Below are 23,142 nucleotides of genomic sequence, written 5' to 3'. Positions count from 1 at the left end.
TCCATTTACTGGATCCGTTTCAAATCTCTGCCTCTTTCAGTCTAAATAAGGGGTTTTGATACTTTGTTTAGGCCTATATGATGTTTTGTACTCCCTGATTTTTAGGTTTTACAATGAAGAGCGAAAACCATAAAATTGCCAACATACTAGAAATTCGCACTTCAAAGTTGGTTCAAATGCCATCCCTACAAATTTCATGCACTTTTTTTCAGTAATTCCCAGAATGCTTAAGAACTTCAACTGCTTAATGTGAACTTGCTTAAAATTTTCAGCTCAATTTAATTCATGTGGTTTATTTAAGTTAAGAACTAATGCACTTGTACAGAAAAAAGAGGGGTGCCTATTACAGAACAGAAAAGAGAGTTGTCCAACTTTAGAACTTCTAAGAATAATACAAGATAACTCACATTTTACGTACACTCAGCTTTACCTTTCCCTGTCACTGATGGCATCAACACATCATCTGCACAAGAATCTTCTGTCCTATTTTGAACCTGTGCCAAAGCCTTCAATTCTACTGTATCCTGGGCTTCCTCTACAGACCTTGCCACTTCTGCACGGCTTCCAGAAACCTCACTGTGCTCTGGTGCCGTTCTGTTTTCCAGTGTATTGCCTTGTACTCCTGCTTCCTGGGCACTTGATTTTTCCGACTCCCTGGGACTAGTGAGTTCCCGCTCAACTTCTTCAAATTTTGAAGTCGCCCATGGTGCAGTGCCAACAGTAAGTTTTGAATTCACAGTCTGGATCGTCAATGAAGATATAGAATCCCTTGAAGAGTACCATGAATTTCCACACTTCAAGCATTCCAACTGACAGTAAAAGAGATGAATGAACATCTCTCTCTCTCTCTCTCTCTCTCTCTCGCTCGCTCACACACACACACGCGCGCGCGCGCGCGTTTGCACACAAGGGTGCACACAGAGACACACATCCAGAGATGACAAGTGGCATTTATACATCCATAGCACATGGATACAGAGGCTCACCACCGTCCAAGATGAGCCCAAAACAAGACTGGTCCACAGTAACAGAGGAAGGGTTTATCTAGAAGCCAAGATAATGAAGCACTGATGTCACATATACTCGATCTCCACGGGCCAACTCATGGTGTCATCACATAGGCTACACATTCAGGCATGGAGAGAGGTGCCAACCACATGCAAGAATCAAGCTGAACATTTACAAAAATATATATATGTATGAATGCATCATGTTCAGTGTATCCATCCATGTTTATCCACAAATGAGTCTATATGTATGCGTGTGTGTGTGCGCGTGCGTAAAAAGTATTTGGTTTTTTTTTTGAATCTTTTTTATTTAAATTATAAAAGAATATAGGAATTTGATCTCCATGTTTGCATATCAATCTGTGTGCATGCATGCACAAAATATCCATGCATAATGCACCTAAGTAGGTAATGAAATTAACAAAATGCTTGTGAATGCACAAACTCAAACTCCACCTACCTGATATCTATCTCCATATCCAACGTGTATGATATCCTTTACTCCAACTTTCTTTTCACCACATATTGTACATCGAACATCTGCCATCTGTCCAATGATAGATGTTATGCAAGAAATCACTGGTAAATTAAATTGAGAGTTACCACCCAATTATTAGCTTAATTGTTAAAAATTGTAGTATTATAAAAGAGGACATATGATCGTGTATGTGTGGGCATTGTTTTGGGGGCACATGTATGACTGTATACATGAGGGTAACGTTGTTAATGAATCAGCCACTCAATACTCACCTGCATAGTCTCAGGTTCTTCTGGCTCCTGCGCACTTTTCTCTTCAGCAGTTAGACCATCCTGCCAGCATGAAGGTTGCATTCGCCATCAAGGACATCGGGGCTTCAAAGATACAAAATAAATGAAACCTTACTCCAACATTCAAGGTGCCCTGCTCCTGAGCTATTCATACCTTCAACTCTGCAGGAGACATATTGAGAACTTTCAAGGCATCCAACTCCCTTTTTAGAAGACGTTCTGCCAGGACAGTACTATTCTGCAATTCAAGAACAAAAACTATAAGCTGCCGTAAGAAAACATAGATCTTTAAGTATCACAAAACCATCCAGACAAAAACCAGAATGCCTTTGTTGGCTAGAAATCACTCTGATCAGAATTGAGCTGGCAAATGTACCTTCAAATTGAAGTCAAGCTGCCGCATCTTGAGGTTATATTTATGCATGTCAGAGCTTAAGGTCTCATAGGCAGTCCTCTCAAGTGCAGTAACAGCTGCTACTGCTGCTCCCGGCCACAAGAGGTCTGCATCCACCTGAACAAACAAGCTTTCTTATTCACACATACATTTTTTCACACAATGAGCAGGTTTTCGACACACCTACTTTGAAAAGCCTTCCAAACTTGTAACCTCAAAAAATGGCTAACCTGCATCTTTGTTGGCCTTGTGCTATCAATACCAGCTGTTTGACTCTCAGTAGTATCCTCTGTAATTTGGTGTGCTTTGCTTCCAGCAGTATTAGAACCTTTCTCCTCGCCTGCCGTATCCTCACTCATCTTCCCCACATTTTCTGTGTTCATGTGTGACTTGCAAACATACTTGACCCCTTGTGCAAGTTTCTCCAACCATCTATCACGTGCCTTGTTTCCAGTAAAAGCATTGCATTCATGTAGAGCTACGTAACCCTCTGAATGTGTATCAGTGGGTAAACCGCTTCCAGGAGTATCAGGCCTTCCAAAGCCTTCTCTTGGAGGTATCTCACCAGGTAAATGCTCCTCCTTATTGACATTGATTGGCAGAACAGTCCTCCTTCGAACTTGCCTCCTCCCCTTATCAATTTCCTCTTGATCAGCTGCTGCCTCGTCCGGTTCAATGTCAAGAAGATCGCCCAGAGCATTTCTGGTCTTTTGTACAAGCAAGTCAAGTTCTGATTGCTTACTGTCTTCATAGTCCTTGTCTGTAAGCCTCCAAAGCTTCTTCTCAACTGTGTCATAAACCTTGCGTACAATAAAACCAGGATGCTTTGAACGAAGAGGAGGCTGCTTGTGAGATGGGATGAAGTGCACGACACACTTGTGCATTACAGATTCTGCAGCAACCTCATCTCGATGGAAGCTGTAAAACAACTCACGAGAATCAGATGAAACCCAGCTACCTCCTCCCTTTTTTTCTGCCTCTTCTGGCCTGTAAAACCATTGTCCAGTGACTGCAATATTCCCATCTTTCGACTGTTTTATTTCCTGCAAAAATAGTACTATAGAAGTTCTCTCTCTCTCTCTCTCTCTCTCTCTCTCTCTCTCTCTCTCTCTCTCTCTCTCTCTCCACACACACACACGCACAGATCTGGAGTTATCATGTCTCACACATACCCAGACCACCAACATTTTCTTTCAAGCCACCAGTGATGAAAGAGGCACCCAGATCTGGAGTTCTTATGTCTCACACATACCCAGACCACCAACATTTTCTTTAAAGCCACCAGTGATGTGGACCCTTGATGAAAGGCATCTCCCTGTCAGAATACACAGCGGAGATGATGACAAAATCTGGAAACACGAGCAAGTGCAGAAAATAGACAGCAATGGAGAGAGAGGCGTGTAACTCTACTCTATATACACAAAGAAGATCCCGAATACTGATACAATGTGGCAAGGGGCTGTGGGGCCATTTTATATGGCCCCCAAACAGCAGTCGGCCTGCTGTAGGACAGCCAACAGGACCTACATCTCCACGACCAGTATAAAAATATCCAGTCGGCCAGAAATGAACAGTCTGTCAGAATATGCAGCGGAAATGATATCCAAACTTGGGTAGACAAGAGCAAGTAGACTGCAGAAAATAATCAGCACAAGAAACACAGAGAGATGTGTGTAAACTCTTCTCTATACACAAGATCCCGGAAATACTGAATGAGAAAGTGGAGGAGGATGAGGGACAATATATACAAACCCATGAGGGCAGTCGGCCAGCTCTAGAAAGTGCCCACGACTGAGTATAAACCCACGACTGCTGAAAATAGCAGTCGGCCAGCTCCAGATGCCTACGCCTGAGAAAAATCAAGTCGGCCAGCACTCCTACAGCCCACGACTGATACAGATGCAGTCGGCCAGCTTCAGAGTGCTCCTGGCATCACCTGGCAGCCCTCCAGCCAATAGAAAAAAAATGGGAAAAATAGGGAAAAAATACGGGGAGTATGGAAAAATGATATACGGGCGGGCACACCCACAACAGAGGCCCTGGTGTATACAAATAGACAGGAGATGACTTCTAACACCCCCTCTCAGCTCCTGGCTGTGTAACCAACCCCAGGGAGCTGGAGTGCCGCCTGAGCGTAGCCTGAGGTAGAGACTTCGTGAAGAGGTCCGCCGCATTGTCCTCCGTCGAACAATAAAGTAGCAAGATGTCACCCGCCAAGATCTTCTCACGAACAAAGTGATACTGTATCTCTATATGCTTGGTCCGGGCATGGAAAACCGGGTTCCGAGCAATAGCTATACAACTCTGGTTATCACACTGGATGACTGTGGGCTCCCTCTGTGGAAACCCCATCTCGCCTAGCAGCCTCCGCAGCCATACAACCTCACAAGCAGCACCACAAGCAGCCCGATACTCTGCCTCTGTCGAAGAAAGGGCAATAGTTGGCTGCTTCTTGCTGCTCCAAGAAACCGCTCCTGAGCCGAGGGTAAAAGTGTATCCTGAAGTAGACCTCCTCGTGTCTGGATCTCCTCCCCAATCTGAGTCACTCCAACCTTGGAGCTTGACTCCATTCCCTCCTGTGTAAAAGAGTCCCAGATCCTTCGTACTCTGCAGATACCGCAAGATCTGCAATCCTGCGTCCCAATGAGCCTTCAATGGCGTCTGCATAAAAGAGCTCAACAGCCCCACGGAGAAGCTCAAGTCCAATCTGGTGTTCAGCAACCAGATCAATGAACCAACCAACTTCCGGTACTGCGAGGCATCAACTGGCTCACAAGAATCTGTAACGGTTAACTTTGTGTTCGGGTCCATCGGCGAAGTAATAGGCTTGCAGTTCTCCATCCCAAAGGCCTCAAGCAACTCATGAACATACCGTTGCTGAGAGACGAAAAACCCCCTCTGGGTCTGCCAGATCTCCAACCCCAAGAAGAAGTGGAGTAAGCCTAAGTCGGTCATCTCAAACTCCTTTGACAAGGCAGCCTTCGTCACTCCAATGTGCTCCACATGACCGCCGGAGAGAATGAGATCATCCACATAAAGGATGATGAGTGTGACCATGCCGCGTTCCCGAAAGAGATACAGGTTCGGATCTGCAACCGATCTCTGAAATCCAGTCCGAATGAAGAAGGAATCAATCTTCTAATTCCAAGCCCTGGGAGCCTGCTTAAGACCATACAAGGCCTTACGTAACCTATAAACCATCCCTTCCGATCCTGGAACAATAAAGCCTGGAGGCTGCTCAACGTACACCTCCTCCTGCAGGTCACCATTAAGGAACGCTGATTTTACATCCATCTGGTACACGGGCCACCTCTGAGAAGAAGCAAGGGCAAGAACGGTCCGAATCGTGGTCATCCGCGCTATCGGTGCAAAGGTATCCTCGTAGTCGATGCTTGGCCGCTGAGCATAACCCTTAGCCACGAGCCTAGCTTTGTGTTTGTCCACCGACCCATCAGCCGCGTACTTGGTCTTAAAGACCCATTTGACACCAATGACTGACCGCTTCGACGGCCTCGGTACCAACTCCCAAGTATGGTTCTTCTCGATGGCGTCAAGTTCCACCTGCATGGCTTCCCTCCAAGTATCCTATGAAAGGGCTTCCTTTACGGAAGTGGGCTCTTTATCCCGCATGATACGAGACATAAGAGCATAGTTCACCTGAAGAAGCTCCGCCATGTTGCTTTTATCTCGGACTCGATGTGATCTTCGAGGGCCGTCCTCTGTGGTCCACTCGGAGGGTAGCTCCGTGACACCTGACTCCCGAAGGGTGTCTAACAACCACCTAGGTACTCGAACAGATCGTGGAGCCTCCTGTGATCGCGGGGGCTCAACTCCAGCTGCGGGCTCAACCTCCTGTGATGACTGAGGTTGATCAACTGGAGTGGTGGACTGGGAATCATCATCAGACTCTGGATCTCCAAGAAGTGGCGGCTCCTCGACAGTGGATGCTGGAACATGCTCGTCAAAGACCACATCCCGGCTGACAACAATCTCGTTCCTCTCTGGATCATACAACCTGTATCCCTTGGAAAGAGAGTTATACCCCACAAATACCAGCTTGCGGGACTTGGAGTCAAGCTTCCCCCTCTGCTTCTTCGGAATATGTACATACGCATCACTCCCAAAGACACGGAAGTGCGAGACATCGGGTTTCCTGCCAAAATATGCCTCAAATGGAGTCATATGGGGTACAGAAGTCGTCGGAGAGCGGTTAATGGTATGGACAGCTGTTGCCACAGCCTCACCCCAAAGTGGACGAGGAAGATCTCGATGCTCCAGCATGGTCCTCGCCATCTCCACCACAGTCCTGTTCTTACGTTCAACAACTCCATTCTTCGAAGGCGATCCGGTATTGGCCAATTCCCTCTGGATGCCATGATCTGCACAAAACCGAAAAAATACAGTCGAGGAGAATTCACCTCCTTTGTCAGCCCTGAGAGTCTTGACCTGAAATCCAGACTCTTTCTCCACCATCACGTGCCAATCCTTGAACCGAGCAAAAGCCTGGTCCTTCTGGGAAAGAAAGTAGACCCACGTGAATCTGGTACAATCATCAACAAGCAGCATGAAGTAGAGAGATCCTCCTAAGGATGGTATCTGCTGTGGTCCACACAAGTCAGTGTGAATCAACTCCAAAGGTTTCGAAGCCCGCCTGGAAGCCTGCTTTGGAAAGGATTCCCTGTGCTGCTTACCACGTATGCAAGAACTGCAGCGTCCTTGCCTACTACCAACATCTGGCAAGCCAACCACCATCTGGTCTCGGAAGGCGCGCCTCAAAGCATCCACATTTAAGTGGCCAAAACGAAAGTGCCACAAATCTCCGACCTGAGAGCCTGTCAGTGAGGAGAGTGCAGAGAGCTTGTAGATGCCATTCTCCACACCGCCTTCCCAAACAACTTTGCCTGTCTCACGGTCCCTTAGAGCAACTGAATGCTCCTCAAATTCCACCCGAAAGCCAGTCTTGCATACCTCATGCACTGACAGAAGATGAAAACCTAGAGCAGGGACATAAAGAACACGGGAAGCATGCTTGCCCCCCTTGCCGTCGGGAATAATCTCCATCCGGCCCTCACTATGTATCGGAATAGTGGAGTTATCGCCAATAAAGATACGACCTGACTGCCGTTTCAGATCCGGGAAGAAGTCACGGGATGGAGTCATGTGCCTGGAAGCACCACTGTCGAGAATCCATTCCCGGGTATCCTTTGCGGTGAAGCCAACTGCCTCCTCGCTCGAAGATGATGAAGCATCGGAGTCCACCATCTCCAAGTGCACAAATGCCAGAGTCTTCGCAGCTGAGGCTGAGGACTCAGCACTCTTCCCTGTCCGCTTAGGGCACTTCCTCCAGTAGTGGCCTTTCTCGCCACAATCATTACACGATCTTTCGGCCTTCAGCTTCTCTCGTTCTGGATCAGGCTTCTTCTCGGAAGACTTCTCCGGTGAAGCCTTCCCTTTGCCCTTGTTGGTATTACGGCCTTTCGACTGTTGGCCAGTTAAGGCCTCCGAACCTCCGCCGTGAGGAGGGTTCGTGAAACGTTCCTCCTGGTCCAAGACCATTGGCACAAGCTCCTCCCAAGTAATGGTGCTGAGCCTGCCACTAGTGATCAACGAGGAATAGAAAGCAGAATACTGACCAGGCAAGTGGGAAAGTAACGTGATGGCCATATCTTCGGATGATATCTCTTTCCCAGCTTGAAGGACTTCCTGCTGAAGGGCCTGCAGCTTGTTAATGTGCTCCCGCATCGTCGAAGACTTTGCAGGGTTCATAACCCGCATCTGCACTTCCAAGGATATCCGCTTCATGGGTGACACCCTGTTGTACAAAGAAGCCAAGTGCTCCCATATGCCTCTCGCCAGCGTCATGTATTTCACATGGTTAATCACCTGTGGTGTGCAATTGAGGAATATAAACGACCGGACCCTGGCATTGACACGGTCCCACATGTGTGCCTGTGCCTCGCGGTCCCTCCTCGTCGATAATAACTCCCCTTCCTCAGCTTCCGGCCGTGGCACCCCTATGATAATAAAATCAGCAAGATCATATGACTCCAAAACTGACTCCATCATGACCTTCCAGATGCCATAATTGGACCCGTCCAACTGACGATCCACTGGGAACGTGGGGAGAGTCGGAATCTTCACATGCTTCTCAGCCATCTCGAGTAAATCTGCCATCTCGGAGAGTAACCTGAAAGGGTGGGTGGGTGGGAAAAAATCTGAAAATCAGAAAATATGCAAGTGGCTGTCCAGCCCCTTTGCCCGCCTTCCTCTTGCACCTTCTCTTCCCGTTCAGCCCGGAACAGTCCACCGATCAGCAACCTATTGCTCCCCCTCTTGCTCAGAAAAACGCCCAAGATCTCCTAGAGCCTAGGGCTCTGATACCATGTCAGAATATGCAGCGGAAATGATATCCAAACTTGGGTAGACAAGAGCAAGTAGACTGCAGAAAATAATCAGCACAAGAAACACAGAGAGATGTGTGTAAACTCTTCTCTATACACAAGATCCCGGAAATACTGAATGAGAAAGTGAAGGAGGATGAGGGACAATATATACAAACCCATGAGGGCAGTCGGCCAGCTCTAGAAAGTGCCCACGACTGAGTATAAACCCACGACTGCTGAAAATAGCAGTCGACCAGCTCCAGATGCCTACGCCTGAGAAAAATCAAGTCGGCCAGCACTCCTACAGCCCACGACTGATACAAATGCAGTCGGCCAGCTTCAGAGTGCTCCTGGCATCACCTGGCAGCCCTCCAGCCACTAGAAAAAAAATGAAAAAAATAGGGAAAAAATACGGGGAGTGTGGAAAAATGATATACGGGCGGGCACACCCACAACAGACGCCCTGGTGTATACAAATAGACAGGAGATGACTTCTAACACAGTCGGCCAGCACCAGAACTGAAGTCGGGTACTGCAGGTACAGTCGGCAAAGATAAAGACATCTTGCCACATCAGGGCTGCCACCCAAGCCACATAAAAATGGAAAAAAATGGGGGGGGAAATACGGGGAGTGAGGAAAAATGAGAACAACACCTACGAGGGTGGGCACACCAACAACAAAGGCCCTAGTGTCTACATAAAGACAGGAGATGACGTCTAACATCCCCTCTCAGCTCTTGGCTGTGAAACCAACCACAGGGAGCTGGGGTGCCGCCTGAGCAAATCCTGAGATAGCGACTTCGTGAAGACGTCCACCGTACTGTCCTCCGTCGAACAGAACTCTAGCAAGATGTCATCAGCAACAATCTTTTCACGAACAAAGTGCCTCTGGATGACCGTGGGTTCCTCCAGTGGAAGCCCAATGCTGCCATGCAATCTCTCCAACCTCACCACCTCACAAACAGCATCACAAGCAGCCCAATACTCTACCTCTGCCGATGACAAGGCAAAAGATGACTGCCTCTTACTACTCCATAAACTGCTCCTGGGCCTGAAGTAGATCTCCTCGTGTTTGGATCTCCTCCCCAATCTAAGTCACTCCAACCGTGGAGTCGAACTCCATCCATCAATTCCCCTCTTGTATAAAAGAGACCATGATCCTTCGCATGCTGCAGAAACCACAAGATACGCAATCCTGCCTCCCAAAAGAGTCATCTGCAACCATGAGCTCAACTGCCTCATCAGGAAGCTCCCGTCCACTCTGTTATCCATCAACCAAATCAATGAACCATTCTGCTTCCGAGTCAAAAAGGCATCACACTTCTCACAAGGATTAACACCTATTACGGTGGAAAGCCAAGTCCTGGAAACCTGTTGAAGACCACGCAAGGCCTTCTGAAACCTGTCAACCGCCCCCTCTGAATCCGGAACCACAAAGCCTGGAGAATGTGCAACAACCACCTCCTTCTGCAAGTAATCAACTGCCACTTGCCTGGCTTTCCAAGAGGTCCTCGTGGAAAGAACATCCTCATCTACAGGAGTTTCTTTGTCCCGAATGCTACGAGACATCAAAGCATAGGTCACTTGTAAAGTTTCCTCTGACTAACGAACACAAGAACTACCAACATCAGTACTGGAAAGTTCCTACCAACTGCTGCCATCAACTGGCTAGCTATCCTCCATCTGGTCCCGGAAAGCCTGCACCTGCAGCGTATCCACACTTAAGTGACCATTACTAGATTGCCACTCATCACAAAACTGAGGACCTGGGAGAGAGGGTGCTGAAAGTTTGTAAACTCCATTCTCCACTCTGTCTTCCCAAACTACCTGGCTTGTTGCCTTGTCCCGGAGAGTAACAATATGCTCATCAAACTCCACCCCTACGCCAGACTTGCAAACCTGATGCACTAACAACAGATGAAAATTCTTGGTCTTCTGCTTGGGACACTGCCTCCAATAGTGGCCTTTCTCGCCACAATCATTACAGGTTCTCTCTGCCATATACCTCTGGCCAGCGTCATATGCTTTACATGATTGATTACCTGCGGTGTGCAGTTGAGGAAGATAAATAAACGGACCCTAGCGTTGACACGATCCCACAACTGTGCCTGTGCCTCCCGGTCCTTACAAATCGATGGTAACTCCCCTTCTCTACTTCCGGCCGTGGAACCCCAACAACGATGAAATCAGCAAGGTCGTAAGACTCGTAAACAAATTCCATCATAACCTTCCATATGCCGTAGTTATTCCCGTCCAACTGACGGTCCACCGGGAACGTGGGGAGTGTAGGGATTTTCACATGTCTCTTAGCCATCTCTAACAAATCTGCCATTGCGGGGATGTAATCTGAAAAAGGGTGGGTGGGTGGGAACAAAGAAGAACTTACACCTGCGAGTGGCTGTCCAGCAAATCAGCCTGCCGTCCTCTTGCTTCTCCTCTTCCCGAACAGTCCACCAATCAGCAACACAACAGTCCCCCTCTTGCTCACACAAATCCCAAGAACAATCAAAAGCCTAGGGCTTTGATACCATGTCAGAATACGCAGCGGAGATGATGACAAAATCTGGAAACACAAGAGCAAGTGCAGAAAATAGACAGCAATGGAGAGAGAGGCGTGTAACTCTACTCTATTTACACAAAGAAGATCCCGAATATTGATTCAGTGTGGCAAGGGGCTGTGGGGCCATTTTAAAAGGCCCCCAAATAGCAGTCGGCCTGCTGTAGAACAGCCGACAAGACCTACATCTCCACGACCAGTATAAAAATACCCAGTCAGCCAGAAATGAAGAGTTGGCCAGCATCATCAGGATGTCCACGACCTGTACCACAGTCAGCCAGCACCAGAACTGAAGTCGGGTACTGCAGGTACAGTCGGCCAAGATAAAGACATCCTGCCACCTCAGGGCTACCACCCAAGCCACAGAAAAATGGAAAAAAATGGGGGGAAAATATGGGGAGTGAGGAAAAAAGAGAACAACACCTACAAGGGCAGGCACACCCACAACAAAGGCCCTGGTGTCTACATAAAGACAGGACATGACTTCTAACACTCCCCACATGTGACATGTCACAACCAGCATGCGTGGGCTCAATATATGCAGGCACTCCAACAACTCCCCAACCAGCCATCACTAGATTTCTTACAGTGCACACAAACTTCATAATGAAGAGCTAGAGACCATGAGGAACTGCAAACAGAGTTTTTCTTAAGGGTGGAAGAGATTTCCCCTCAACTTTAATACACTGAAGATACCATGAAACCAAGCATGGTTAGCCACTGGAAACCACAGCCAATTTTCATTTTTATCATTTAGTGGTTGATTTATCCCTACTGCTGGAAAACATCCTTTTTGAGTGCATTTCACAACAGTAAGCGATCAAGACACATTTGCTTCAAAAAGAGGACATGCAGCAAGAGTAGAAGCTAAGCAAAAGGAGAAGGCAAACACAGACACATACAAAATAAATTATCTGTAACAACTTGCCATACACAAGCATAGGCAAGGACCTCAACAACAGCCCTGGATCAAATTGATAAATAGTACTTTATTTGACAAAATATCACACCGTTATGAAAGTTGAAAGAACGGATACCTTTATTATTGCCACATAAGGCTTCTGATTTCTTTCTTCTGGAGTGACAAGCACAGGATCTTCCTGAAAAGAACATGAAGATGAGAGCTATTTAGCCTTGTAGAAATGCCAGTTGACGAGCATAACTTTCACAATGTCAAACGTATGTATAGACTTTCATAAGCTTGTGCCTGTTATAGCAATTTTCTTTCTTTGGAACCTTCAATGCACAGGATATTACACATAAAAGCATGCCTTCTCCAACCCAATTCTCCCTACCAATTATATAATCATGATGAAAACCTTTTGTAAACTTGCCTTAAACCTTTACAAACATAGTTTTCTTATACAAATCCTCACCAGGTTGTCACTTTTAACTAACATAGCCATAGTTTGCAAGCCATTTTCTTATAAAATTCCTCACCAGGTTGCAACTGTCACTTTCAACTCACATGAGCCACAGCCCACAATGTACAAGCTTGAAATGACCCGGAGCTACATCCACCAGCTCATTTTGCATTATCCGATTACAATTGAGAGATGAAAACATTCAAAGAGTGCAATGTCAGTGTACTAGATCATTTGACGTGCAAAGAATCACGCAATCTCGGTGAATACTCACTCTCATAGGGTAATCCAGTTCTCCCACGAGCCTTCAAAAGCTGTTCCATTGCGTGAAAGTCTTCAAAATTGAAGCATAAATGGATATGTGCTGATTCTACCTCTTTTCTATGCTTGTGAATGGTAGGGCCATCTCTCAAAGCTTCCCAATGGTCCAGACAGCACTATGGAACCTTCAAATCAGCCCTAAAACAAGCCAGAAGTCGAGCTCCTCCGCGCAGTAATAGGGCAAGCATTTGGAGTGATTTTGTCACATGCACTTTGTACTGTAGTGCATGGTGACAAGATGGCTCATCATCAGTGCAACACCGTACAACACTAGAACCCTTTAGGATTTGATATTTCTCGTACGTCATGACCCCATTGTAATCCTTAGTCTAGGATATATCAAGCACAGCTACGTAGGTCATTCCTCAGCCTTAGAGAGTCAATCAATCAGTCAAAGTCACGTAACCCACTTGGAGAGAATCATTCATGCATATAGAAGTCATAGAAGCCTTCGGGTTTGCATCAGACCATGTCTGCATTTTGCATATCAGATAACCAGAAGGGACAGGCACTGGCCTAGGGCCTAGTAGAAGGTCCTTTGAAGAGGCCAAAAGGGGAGCCCAGAGAGCTCCAAGAACAGGGCGTGGGAAGGCAAGCCCAAACAGGCCAAAAACGCAGCCTGTTGGGACAGCAATGTTGCTGCCCAGACCCAAAAAATAGTCGCCTGAGAACCCTGGAGGTGCCGCCAAAAGAGCAGGTATGCTGCCCTGAAAAAAAAAAAACCCCTGTCAGGCCGCCTAGAGGCTGCCAACTGACGCCCTAATGGAGAGGGACTGCAACCCACTGAATTGGGGATGAGTCAGCCCTTGATTGACCTGAAACGCAAGCTTCAACGCTTGAAAAACGCAGATCTGTCCATAGGCAAAAAAACGCAGAAATCAAGAGGTAGCGGAGGGAGCATCCAACGCTGACTATCACCGGCGCTCTGATACCATGATAGAATGTGCAGCGGAAGAAGGGAAAGTGGAAACACAAGAGAGAGAGTGAGAGAGAAAGATGGAGAGGAAACACAGGTGAGAACCTGCTCTTAATATCATCACCAAAAGGAATACATGTCCCGAGCAAGAGGGGAGAACCTCGTATGTGAGGGACTGTAGCTAGACAAGCAATGAGATATGAGGGAGGCATGCTGGCTATGTATGTCTACATGAAGGCAGCCGACTGGTGATAAAGTGCCTCCACGACTGGGAAAATACCCAAGACCATAAAATGGGGAATAAATATGGGTAAAATATATGTGAGGGTGACCAGCCCCTCTGACTAACATCGTCAGCCCCAAAGGCTAAAATAGGACACCAAATAGGAAGCTAGCAAGAAGGGGATGATGTCTAACACTTTCAGCCAACCGACCAGCAGCATGTGCATATAAATAGCAATCATTGCATTCACTCATTCGTATCATAATCATTGGACTCAAGCGTTTCATCCTTCAGCCCAAGTAACATCTACGATTGAGTATTCAGCCCATCTTCATTGAAACGCCAGCACCTTCAGCACTCAGCCACTACAGTACCTTGCGTTTTCAGCATTCATCATATCATCATTTTGCTACAGCCCTTCCGGTGAAGGTAAAATGCATCATTTTCAGCATAGATTCACAACCTAGAACAGTCCCAATCAGCCCCTTCTCTCAGCCTCAGATTTGCAGCCTTCCTGCATTCCATTGTAAGAGTGCATAGGCTTGAGATCGGTCATCATTGGTCAAACTTCACTCCGGCACGACCACCGACTTCAATAACATGTCTACATAGGAGAGTACACATCAACACGAAGACATCTCCCCCGAAGGAGACCTTGCTCTTCAGACAGACGGGACTATGAGGAAGCCCAACACAAGATCGACGAAGACCATCGTCAAGCTAAATTCGCTGCTCGGGAGCACCAATGAGAGCTCGATCGAGAGCGTATGTTACGTAAACACCAAAGGGAAAATGAGGCCATTGGTGATCGTTTAGCTGTTAATCAGTTTATTCATCAATTTAATGCTCATTTTCCTTTAGCTAGGATCCAAGATTCTCAAGATAGAGTCCACATAGCGGCTCCCTGCCTTACGGGTGAGGCAATCACTTGGTGGCAACATTGGTCTAGTCTTCATACAGACCCGAACAATAGTGTCACAGAACGGATCACCCGCGCTTCGGTTTTCCGATAAGGTTATAACTTTAGCACAACAGTTAGGGTTATCTGAGCAAGCCAACATGGATCAAGTCATTCGTGGATTAGATTCTAATATCTGGTTCACAGTTCGTAACTTTGAACCTAGCACGTATGATCGGGCTTTGACTCTAGCTCAAAATGAAGAAACGAAGATGAACGGAGGCAAGCATAAGCAACCGCAGTCTAGTACCAAACCCCAGCAACAGCAATCTGCTTCGTAGCCGGGAAAAGGTAATGCATCTTCTAAAGATGCTAGGAAGGACGGCAGTTCTAGCTCTAGTTCAGGAGGTAAGAAGGATAAGGAATCCAAGCCTAAGAACACCCTTGAGGAAAAGGCATCACCGGAGACTATCTTTCTCCAGAGGAGCAAAGGAAGTACCAATCTGATAACAGATGTTTTTTCTGTCATACCATTGGGCATGGTAAGAAGGATTTCCAGAAATGGCAAACAGAGCAAGCCTCCAAAACACCTTTCGATTTGGTCCTTCGATCAGAATCTCCTAGCAAGTTCTCCTATCGTCTCTATCGTCTTTCCAAGACTTTAGAGGGCGAGCTAGAAAAGCACTTATCTGAGCTCCTCCGAGCCGGATTCATTCGGCCATCTTCCTCACCATTTGCTACACCCATCCTATTTGTCCAAAAGAACAAGTCTGCACACCTTTGTATAGACTACAGGGCATCAAACAAACTCACCATTAAGAATAAGTTTTCTATGCCAAGGATTGAGTACATTTTGGAGTGTTTTGACGGTGTAAAATTTTTCACTAAGATCGACCTCAAGAGTGGTTACCACTACGTTCGCATTTTTGAAGCTAACATTCCAAAAATAGCTTTCCGAAGAGAGCGTGGTCACTACGAGTTTGTAGTCATGCCCTTTGGGCTTACCAATGCACCCGCAATCTTCAATAAAATGATGTCCAGGATTTTCATAGTCCTCATTGATAAGTGTGTTTTCATATTTCTTGATGACATACTAATATTCTCAGCCAATGCGGAGCAGCATGAGAAAGATGTGGAGACAATGGGCTCTACATGAACACCAAAAAGTCTATCTTCGGCGTTACAGAGGTTCAATACTTGGGCTATATCATTGGTTCTGCTGGGATTCGATTGGACCCCTCAAAGGTTCAAGAGATCTTGGATTGTGACATTCCTCACACCGCGCAAGGGATCCGTTCTTTCGTAGGTCTTTGCCAAGCGTACAGCACTCATGTTCTCACCAGCTTTCCAACCTCGTAGCACCTTTGACTGACTTGCTTAAGGGGGTGAAGACTCGTAGACAAAAAGTCACAGTTACAAGCAAGGCGCTTGATGCATTCCATGCACTCCAGAAAGCAACCTCGGAAGCGCCTATTTTGAAGTTAGCATCTTGGGATGAACCTTTTGAGTTCATTACCAATGCCAACAATGTAGCCGTAGAGCAATTCTTCAGCATGACAATAGACTCGTGGCCTACTACAGTAGAAAGTTGGATGTCGCCAAAAAGAATTATTCAGTTTATGACAAAGCTTTTGGGTGTGACCACAGCGCTCAAACATTGAAAGCCTTTCCTTTATGGACAAGTTTTCACAGTCAAAATAGACCACCAAGCACTTAAGTGGCTTCAAACCATGCCAAGTGTCCAGTGGAGAAATCGGCAAGCCAAATGGAGTCAGATCTTCCAACAATTTGGAGGAATGATCGAGTACATCCCTAGTAAGCATAGCCTAGTCGCAAATGCTCGTAGTCGAAAGACCAGCATCCAAACCATGTAGGAGTCCACCATTCTCGAAATCACTAGGAAAGACTTAGATAGCATGAAAGATCAGTATGTCGATTCCCCTAAGTTTGGTACTCAATACAGTTTGGTCCTCACATCTGAGCCTAGCCATTACTCAGTGCAGAACGGTTGGATGTTCTACAAGAACCGCCTCTGTGTCATTCGAGAAAAGCGAGCAGCTCTTCTCCATGATGCCCATGACTCCTTAGTTGAAGGACATAGAGGTATCAACAGTACCCTTGAGAAATTGAAATGGTCCTTTTATTGGCCAAAAATGAGACGTGATGTCTATTCACATGTTCAAGCCTGTAAGATTTGTCAAAAAGTTAAGGTTCCACAAAAAGGTTGGGTTACTTCAACCTTTGCCTATCCCCAGACAGCCCTTTCATCGACATTTCTATGGACTTTGTAGGGCCTCTACCAACATCCACCGGATCTCGTAACACTCAATGTTTTACCATTGTGAATCGCTTCAGTAAGTTCTACATGCTAATCCCATGCAAGCATACGGCCACAACCGAGGACGTAGGCCACCTTTTTCGCAAGCATTGGTATACCATTTGTGTTTTGCCTAGCACCATTACATCAGACAGGGATTCCAAGTTCACCTCGCATTTTTGGAGGGCATTATTCGAGAACTTTTAAACCAAGCTACAGTTGTCTAGTGCGTTCCATCCACAAACAGACAGCCAGACAAAAATCTATAACCAATTGGTCTTTGATATTCTCAAGTCATATTGTCATGACTAGCAGTCCAAATGGGAATATTATCTTCTGTTGGTCCAAGCCGTCTTAAACGATACTCATTCATCCAGTGTCAAACGGACTCCGTGTGAGGCAGCCTTGGTCGCCGTTTCTCTTCCCTTTTGACAAGAATGATGTCTCCATCTCTTGAGGCTAACAAAACGACGAAAGCATTTTCCGAAATCATTGAGTCAGTTAAAGACCGCTTGACCAAAGCCTTGGAAGCTTTTATAGCACAAAGGCAAGAGCTGTCCACTTCAAAAAATGAGATTGGGTCTATTTGCGCATCATGAAATAGAGATTGAAGCAAGTGGACAAAAATGAGATTGGGTCTATTTGCGCATCATGAAATAGAGATTGAAACAAGTGGACAAACGCTATTCCAAGCTTTCTTTCCATAGTTTTGGAGTCCTTGCTATAGTTCAAAAGATAAGTGATGTCTCCATGAAGTTGAAGTTGCCTAACATTTGGACGATGCATGATGTTTTCCATGTTTCTTTGCTAAAACCATATGTTGGACCAGAAGTTTTTAATGTTTCATATGAACAGCAACCAGACGTGGTAGACAAATCACAAGTCATTGGGCCTGTGCAGATCCTTCTTCATTGTTAGAAGCATGGTTCCGATCGAAGACTCCGTCAGTTCTATACGAAGTTGATGGGGAGAAAACTGAATTAGGGTTTAGAGTTCATTCATGGGAGACATACACAGAGAAGCAAGGGAGAGAGAGAGAGAGAGAGAGAGTTGTGGGGATAAGTCAACTCATGAGGCATGAGTGTGTGACTCCCCTATCACACATGTATATTGCACTAGTACACATAGTGCACTTAGTACATTAAAAGTACTAAGTGTACTATGTACTATAACTTATGGGCTTGTACACACTATAAGGGTGGGCATAACGCCTTTGAGCAAAATTGGCAAAATTGGGTGACATTGGTCACAATCAGGATAAATTTGCAGGAAATTGGTCAAATCAGGATCAATTTGCAGGAAATTGGATGTCGAAATTTGGGGCTTTTGATGTAATTGTGCAATTAAGCACTCATACATGCTGTATGATGTGAAAAATTGCACATTTGGGCAAAATTGCAGCAAATTGCAGTGCAAATCAAGGGGCTTTTGTGCCGATTTGGTTGATTTGCATGCAGGCGATCGCATTTGATGCCGTGGATAATGTGCTGATGCCTTACAAGCACTCAATGTGCCTGTAAATCAAGGGGCTTTCATGTATTGGATGTATATGTGGCCAGGGGGAAGCATCGTGAACACTCTGGATGCCTTCATGTGCGTCAATGTACCATGTATGATCAGAAATTGATCTTAAATGGCTTTTTCAAGTTTTCATGCTTGTTGAGCTTGGCAAAGCAGCAGGCAAGACATTTATGCCTTGAATCCTCAAAAATCAGCTTGCAGTCAAGGGGCTTTTGCCCAATTTCTGTTCGGAACTGTTGTATGCAGTGTTCGGGACTGTTAAAGTCTGATTTTCACTCATTTGGACAGCCAGGAGAGCATTTATTGCTATTGTACCTGCTGGTACAGATTTGGCACAGCTTTGTGCATGTTTTGGCATGGCTGTACACTGTTTTGAGTGATCAAAAGGTTCAAATTCACCTGCTGAAATTGCCGGTACAGGTTTGGTACATCATTGGTGAGCACTTGGTACTGCTGTACAGTACTTTGGAAGGGCAAAAGAGCACATTTAAGGTGCTGTCCAAAATCTGCAGCAACCAGATTTTGGTGTTTTCATCACAAAAAAGTGGGAGAAAAGTTGCATTCTTGCTTCCGCAGTGGGAGATAAAGCTTGGGAGAAAAACTGTGAGCACTTTGTGTGCTTTTGGGTGCAGTGTTTGCACATTTGCAGGGAGTCAGGCATTTACAGGTTGCATTTTGCTATGGCAACCACAGGTGAGAGCTCTTCATTGCTTCACATCAAGAAGCTTGAAGGCTCGCATAATTATGATATTTGGCAAACCCAGTGCTACAATGTGTTGCTCCAGAAAAAGCAGCACAAGCCTATCAAAGAAAGGGGTGTGATGCCCGCTTCTCTTACTGCTGAAGAGTGGGAAGATATGGATGAGCTGGCAAGATCTACTATCATGTTGTCTGTGTCAGACTCATTACTTTTCAGCATTCGTGAAGAGAAGACAGCTTGGGGAATGTGGCAGAGATTGCAGGACTTGTATGCCCAACAAAGTGCCTCAAGCAAAGTGTATTGGTTGAAGAAACTCATAGGTCTTCAGATGAAGGAAGGGGCATCTATGACAGCCCATCTCAATGAGTTTAATGGTATTGTCAGCCAGGTCATCAATCAAAAGTTGGCAATGGACGATGAGTTCAAAGCCACTTTTTTGTTATGCACTTTGCCAGAGAGTTGGGACACATTCAGGACAGCCACTAGCAATTCGCATGCTATGCTGTCATATGCAGATGTTGAGGGTGCTCTTCTTCAAGAAGAGATGAACAGGAAAAACAACTCTGTTGGAAAGTCCAATGCAATGAATGCACGTGGGAGATCCCAGCAAAGGGGGAAAAGCCAAGAAAGGGGAAGGAGCAAGTCTCGCTCCAAAAAGGATTTGGAATGCCATTATTGTGGCAAGAAGGGACACATTAAAAAGCAATGCTACAAATGGAAAAATGATCAAAAAGAAAAGGCAAAAGGCAAAGACAAAGAGAAAGATGAAGCCAAAGATGTAAAGCCAAAGGGCAAAAGTGGAGTCAAGATCGAAGAAATCAATGTGTCACATGCAGGTGGCAGTGAGGATGAGGTCCTATTTACTTCTTCACTTGATGCCCATTCACTTCTTACAGGTGGTCATGGTATGCACTCATGGATCATTGATTCAGGTGCCTCCTTTCATGTCACAGGTTGCAGAGACTTGTTTGTCAGGTACACTGCTGGCAATGAAGGAGTGGTTTATTTGGGTGATAACCATGCATGCAAGATTCTTGGCAGAGGTGATGTGAGGCTTGTATTTTCAGATGGCTCACAGCTTATGCTCCATGATGTCAGGCATGTGCCTGAGATCAAGAAGAATCTGCTTTCTACTGGACAGCTTGATGATGCTGATTATGTTACCACATTTGGTAGTGGAAAGTGGAAAATTAGTAAGGGCTCACTGGTTGTTGCCAGAGGCTCTAAGGTGGACACTCTTTACTTCATGCATGCAGGTGTTTGTCACCATGCTAATGTAAATGCAACCGAGCTGCCGGAAATTTCTATGTGGCATAGCCGGTTGGGACACATGAGTGTCAAGGGAATGGAGCAATTGTCTCGTTTGGGTTACTTGCCTTCTCTAAAGTTTTCAAGTTTTCAGTTTTGTGAGCATTGTATATATGGTAGGCAACTACAGTGCCCCCACAAGAAAGCTCTTGGACAGAAAGATGCTCAGTTAGAGCTTGTGCATACAGATGTATGTGAGATGCCTCAGCTTTCTTTAGGAGGGGCAAAATATTTTGTGTCTTTTATTGATGATGCCACACGCAAGGTGTGGGTTTATCCTCTTCGTTTGAAGAGTGATACATTCTCAGTGTTTCAGAAGTTTGTTGCTCTTGTTGAGAATCAAACTGGCAAAACACTGAAGGCTTTGCGTTCCGACAATGGTGGAGAGTATATGTCCAAACAGTTTCAGGACTTTTGTGATGCTAAAGGCATCAAGAGGGAGCTTTCTACTCCTTATGATCCTCCACAAAACGGGACAGCAGAGAGGATGAACAGGACCATTCAGGAGAAGGTCCGTTCTATGTTGTCACATGCTGCATTACCTCATGGTTTTTGGGCTGAAGCTGTTATGACAGCCGTTCACCTTATAAACAGGTCACCTAACACGAGGCTTAGTGGGAAAGTGCCAGAAGAAGTATGGACAGGGAAGCCTCCGTCATACAAGCACTTGAGAGTGTTTGGTTGCGTTGCGTACGTGCACATACGCAGGGAAATGCGCACCAAACTTGATCCTAAGTCTCACAAATGCATATTCCTAGGATATGGTGATAGAGGTGAAATGGGGTATAGACTTTGGGATCCCATGAATAGAAAGATCATACGCAACAATGATGTCATTTTTGATGAAACATGCATGTATAAGGAGCCTGCAAAACAACAGGAGCCTGGCAGAGTCATCTTTGATGATGATGGACATCATGGACAACAACAAAGGGCTGTAAATCAGCCATTACAGCAGGAAAACCAGCCCTTAAATGGTGCTGAAAATGGTCCAAATGGACAGCCAGACATGGCAGAAGATATCCCTATGGATATACCACAGTTAGAGGATATACCGGGCATGATTTTTCAGCCTTATGGCATGGAACAGGAGCCACCAATCGGTGATATGCAGGCTGGACAGCAACCTGCAAATGATGGTCATTGGGTACGGAGGTCTACTAGACCCTCCAGAGCCCCTGACAGGTTTGTTCCAGGGGTTGACTACTTGATGCTCACTCACTGTGGGGAGCCCTCATGTTATAAAGAGGCTTTACAGAGGGCAGACAAGGCTCTTTGGGAGCGTGCCATGAAGTCAGAGATGGATTCTCTGCATAAAAATGGAACTTGGAAATTGGTGCCTTTGCCTGCAGGCAAGAAGGTTTTGCCATGCAAGTGGGTATACAGGCTCAAAGTTGCACCTGATGCAAAGCCAAGATACAAAGCCAGGTTAGTGGCTAAAGGCTTCAAGCAGGAATATGGTGTGGACTTTGATGAGATCTTCTCTCCAGTGGTCAAAATGACCACACTTAGAGCTGTGTTGGCTTTGGTTGCGCATGATGATCTGGACTTGATTCAGATGGATGTGAAGACTGCTTTTCTTCACGGTGATCTCCATGAGGAGATATATATGCAGCAGCCAGAGGGTTATGCAGTGAGTGGAAAGGAGAAGCTTGTATGCAAGCTGAAAAAGAGTCTTTATGGGCTCAAACAGGCACCAAGAGAATGGTATCATAAATTTGATACATTCATGAAATCTCAGAAATTCAGGAGAAGTGACATAGATCACTGCTTGTACACCAAGAAAGCTTTGGATGGCAGTCTATTGATCCTCATCTTGTATGTTGATGATATGTTGATTGCCGGGAAATCTCATAAAGAGATGGATGCCTTGAAGCAGAGGCTGCATCAAACCTTTGATATGAAGGATTTGGGTGATGCAAATCACATCTTGGGTATGCGGATACTTCGGGACAGAAATCAGCATGTGTTGTATTTGTCTCAGAAGGAATACATTGGCAAAGTCTTGCAGAGGTTCAATATGGACGGGGGGAAGAAGACTAGTACTCCTTTGCCTCCATATGTGAAACTCAGTGCTATGGACAGCCCACAGTCAGATAGAGACAGGGCTGATATGGCCAAGATTCCGTATGCTTCAGCTTGTGGCAGTCTCATGTATGCCATGGTTGCTACTAGGCCGGACATTGCATTTGCAGTGGGAGTGGTTTCTAGATACATGGCCAACCCTGGCAAGAAGCATTGGGAAGCAGTGAAAGGTGTCATGAGATACCTGAAGGGCACACAGGATTTGTGCATTTGCTTTGGCAAACAGGATGCATTAGTGCATGGTTACACGGATTCCGATTATGCCGGTCATCCAGATAACCGGAAGTCTACTACCGGTTATGTGTTTACATTCACAGGAGGTGCTGTGTCATGGATATCCAGGATGCAGAAGTGCACAGCCTTATCTACTACAGAGGCCG

The 23,142-nt window shown here is 45.9% G+C and overlaps 1 protein-coding gene across 2 annotated transcripts in view; it reads right to left on the bottom strand.

Moving 5' to 3' along the window:
- Positions 1-255: 255 nt before the first annotated feature.
- The window catches only part of LOC147629291 (ASI1-immunoprecipitated protein 3-like), a 49,650-nt gene continuing 26,763 nt past the window's right edge, over positions 256-23,142 (bottom strand). For both annotated transcript variants that reach the window (XM_086812556.1, XM_086812555.1), the window contains 7 exons: positions 12,147-12,209; positions 2,400-3,212; positions 2,152-2,286; positions 1,930-2,013; positions 1,758-1,817; positions 1,468-1,554; positions 256-809 (listed from right to left, as the gene is read on the bottom strand). In XM_086812556.1, coding sequence (XP_086668682.1) covers positions 411-809; positions 1,468-1,554; positions 1,758-1,817; positions 1,930-2,013; positions 2,152-2,286; positions 2,400-3,212; positions 12,147-12,209 — 1,641 coding nt within the window. In that variant the 3' untranslated portion in view covers positions 256-410. The remainder of the gene's footprint in view (positions 810-1,467; positions 1,555-1,757; positions 1,818-1,929; positions 2,014-2,151; positions 2,287-2,399; positions 3,213-12,146; positions 12,210-23,142) is intronic.

The sequence above is a fragment of the Cibotium barometz genome, chromosome 18 (assembly GCF_041138505.1).
Source record: "Cibotium barometz isolate CiBa-2024 chromosome 18, ASM4113850v1, whole genome shotgun sequence".
NCBI classification, from domain to species: domain Eukaryota; kingdom Viridiplantae; phylum Streptophyta; class Polypodiopsida; order Cyatheales; family Cibotiaceae; genus Cibotium; species Cibotium barometz.
The sequence above is the reverse complement of the archived record's forward strand: the minus strand, read 5'-3'. Positions and strand labels throughout refer to the sequence as shown.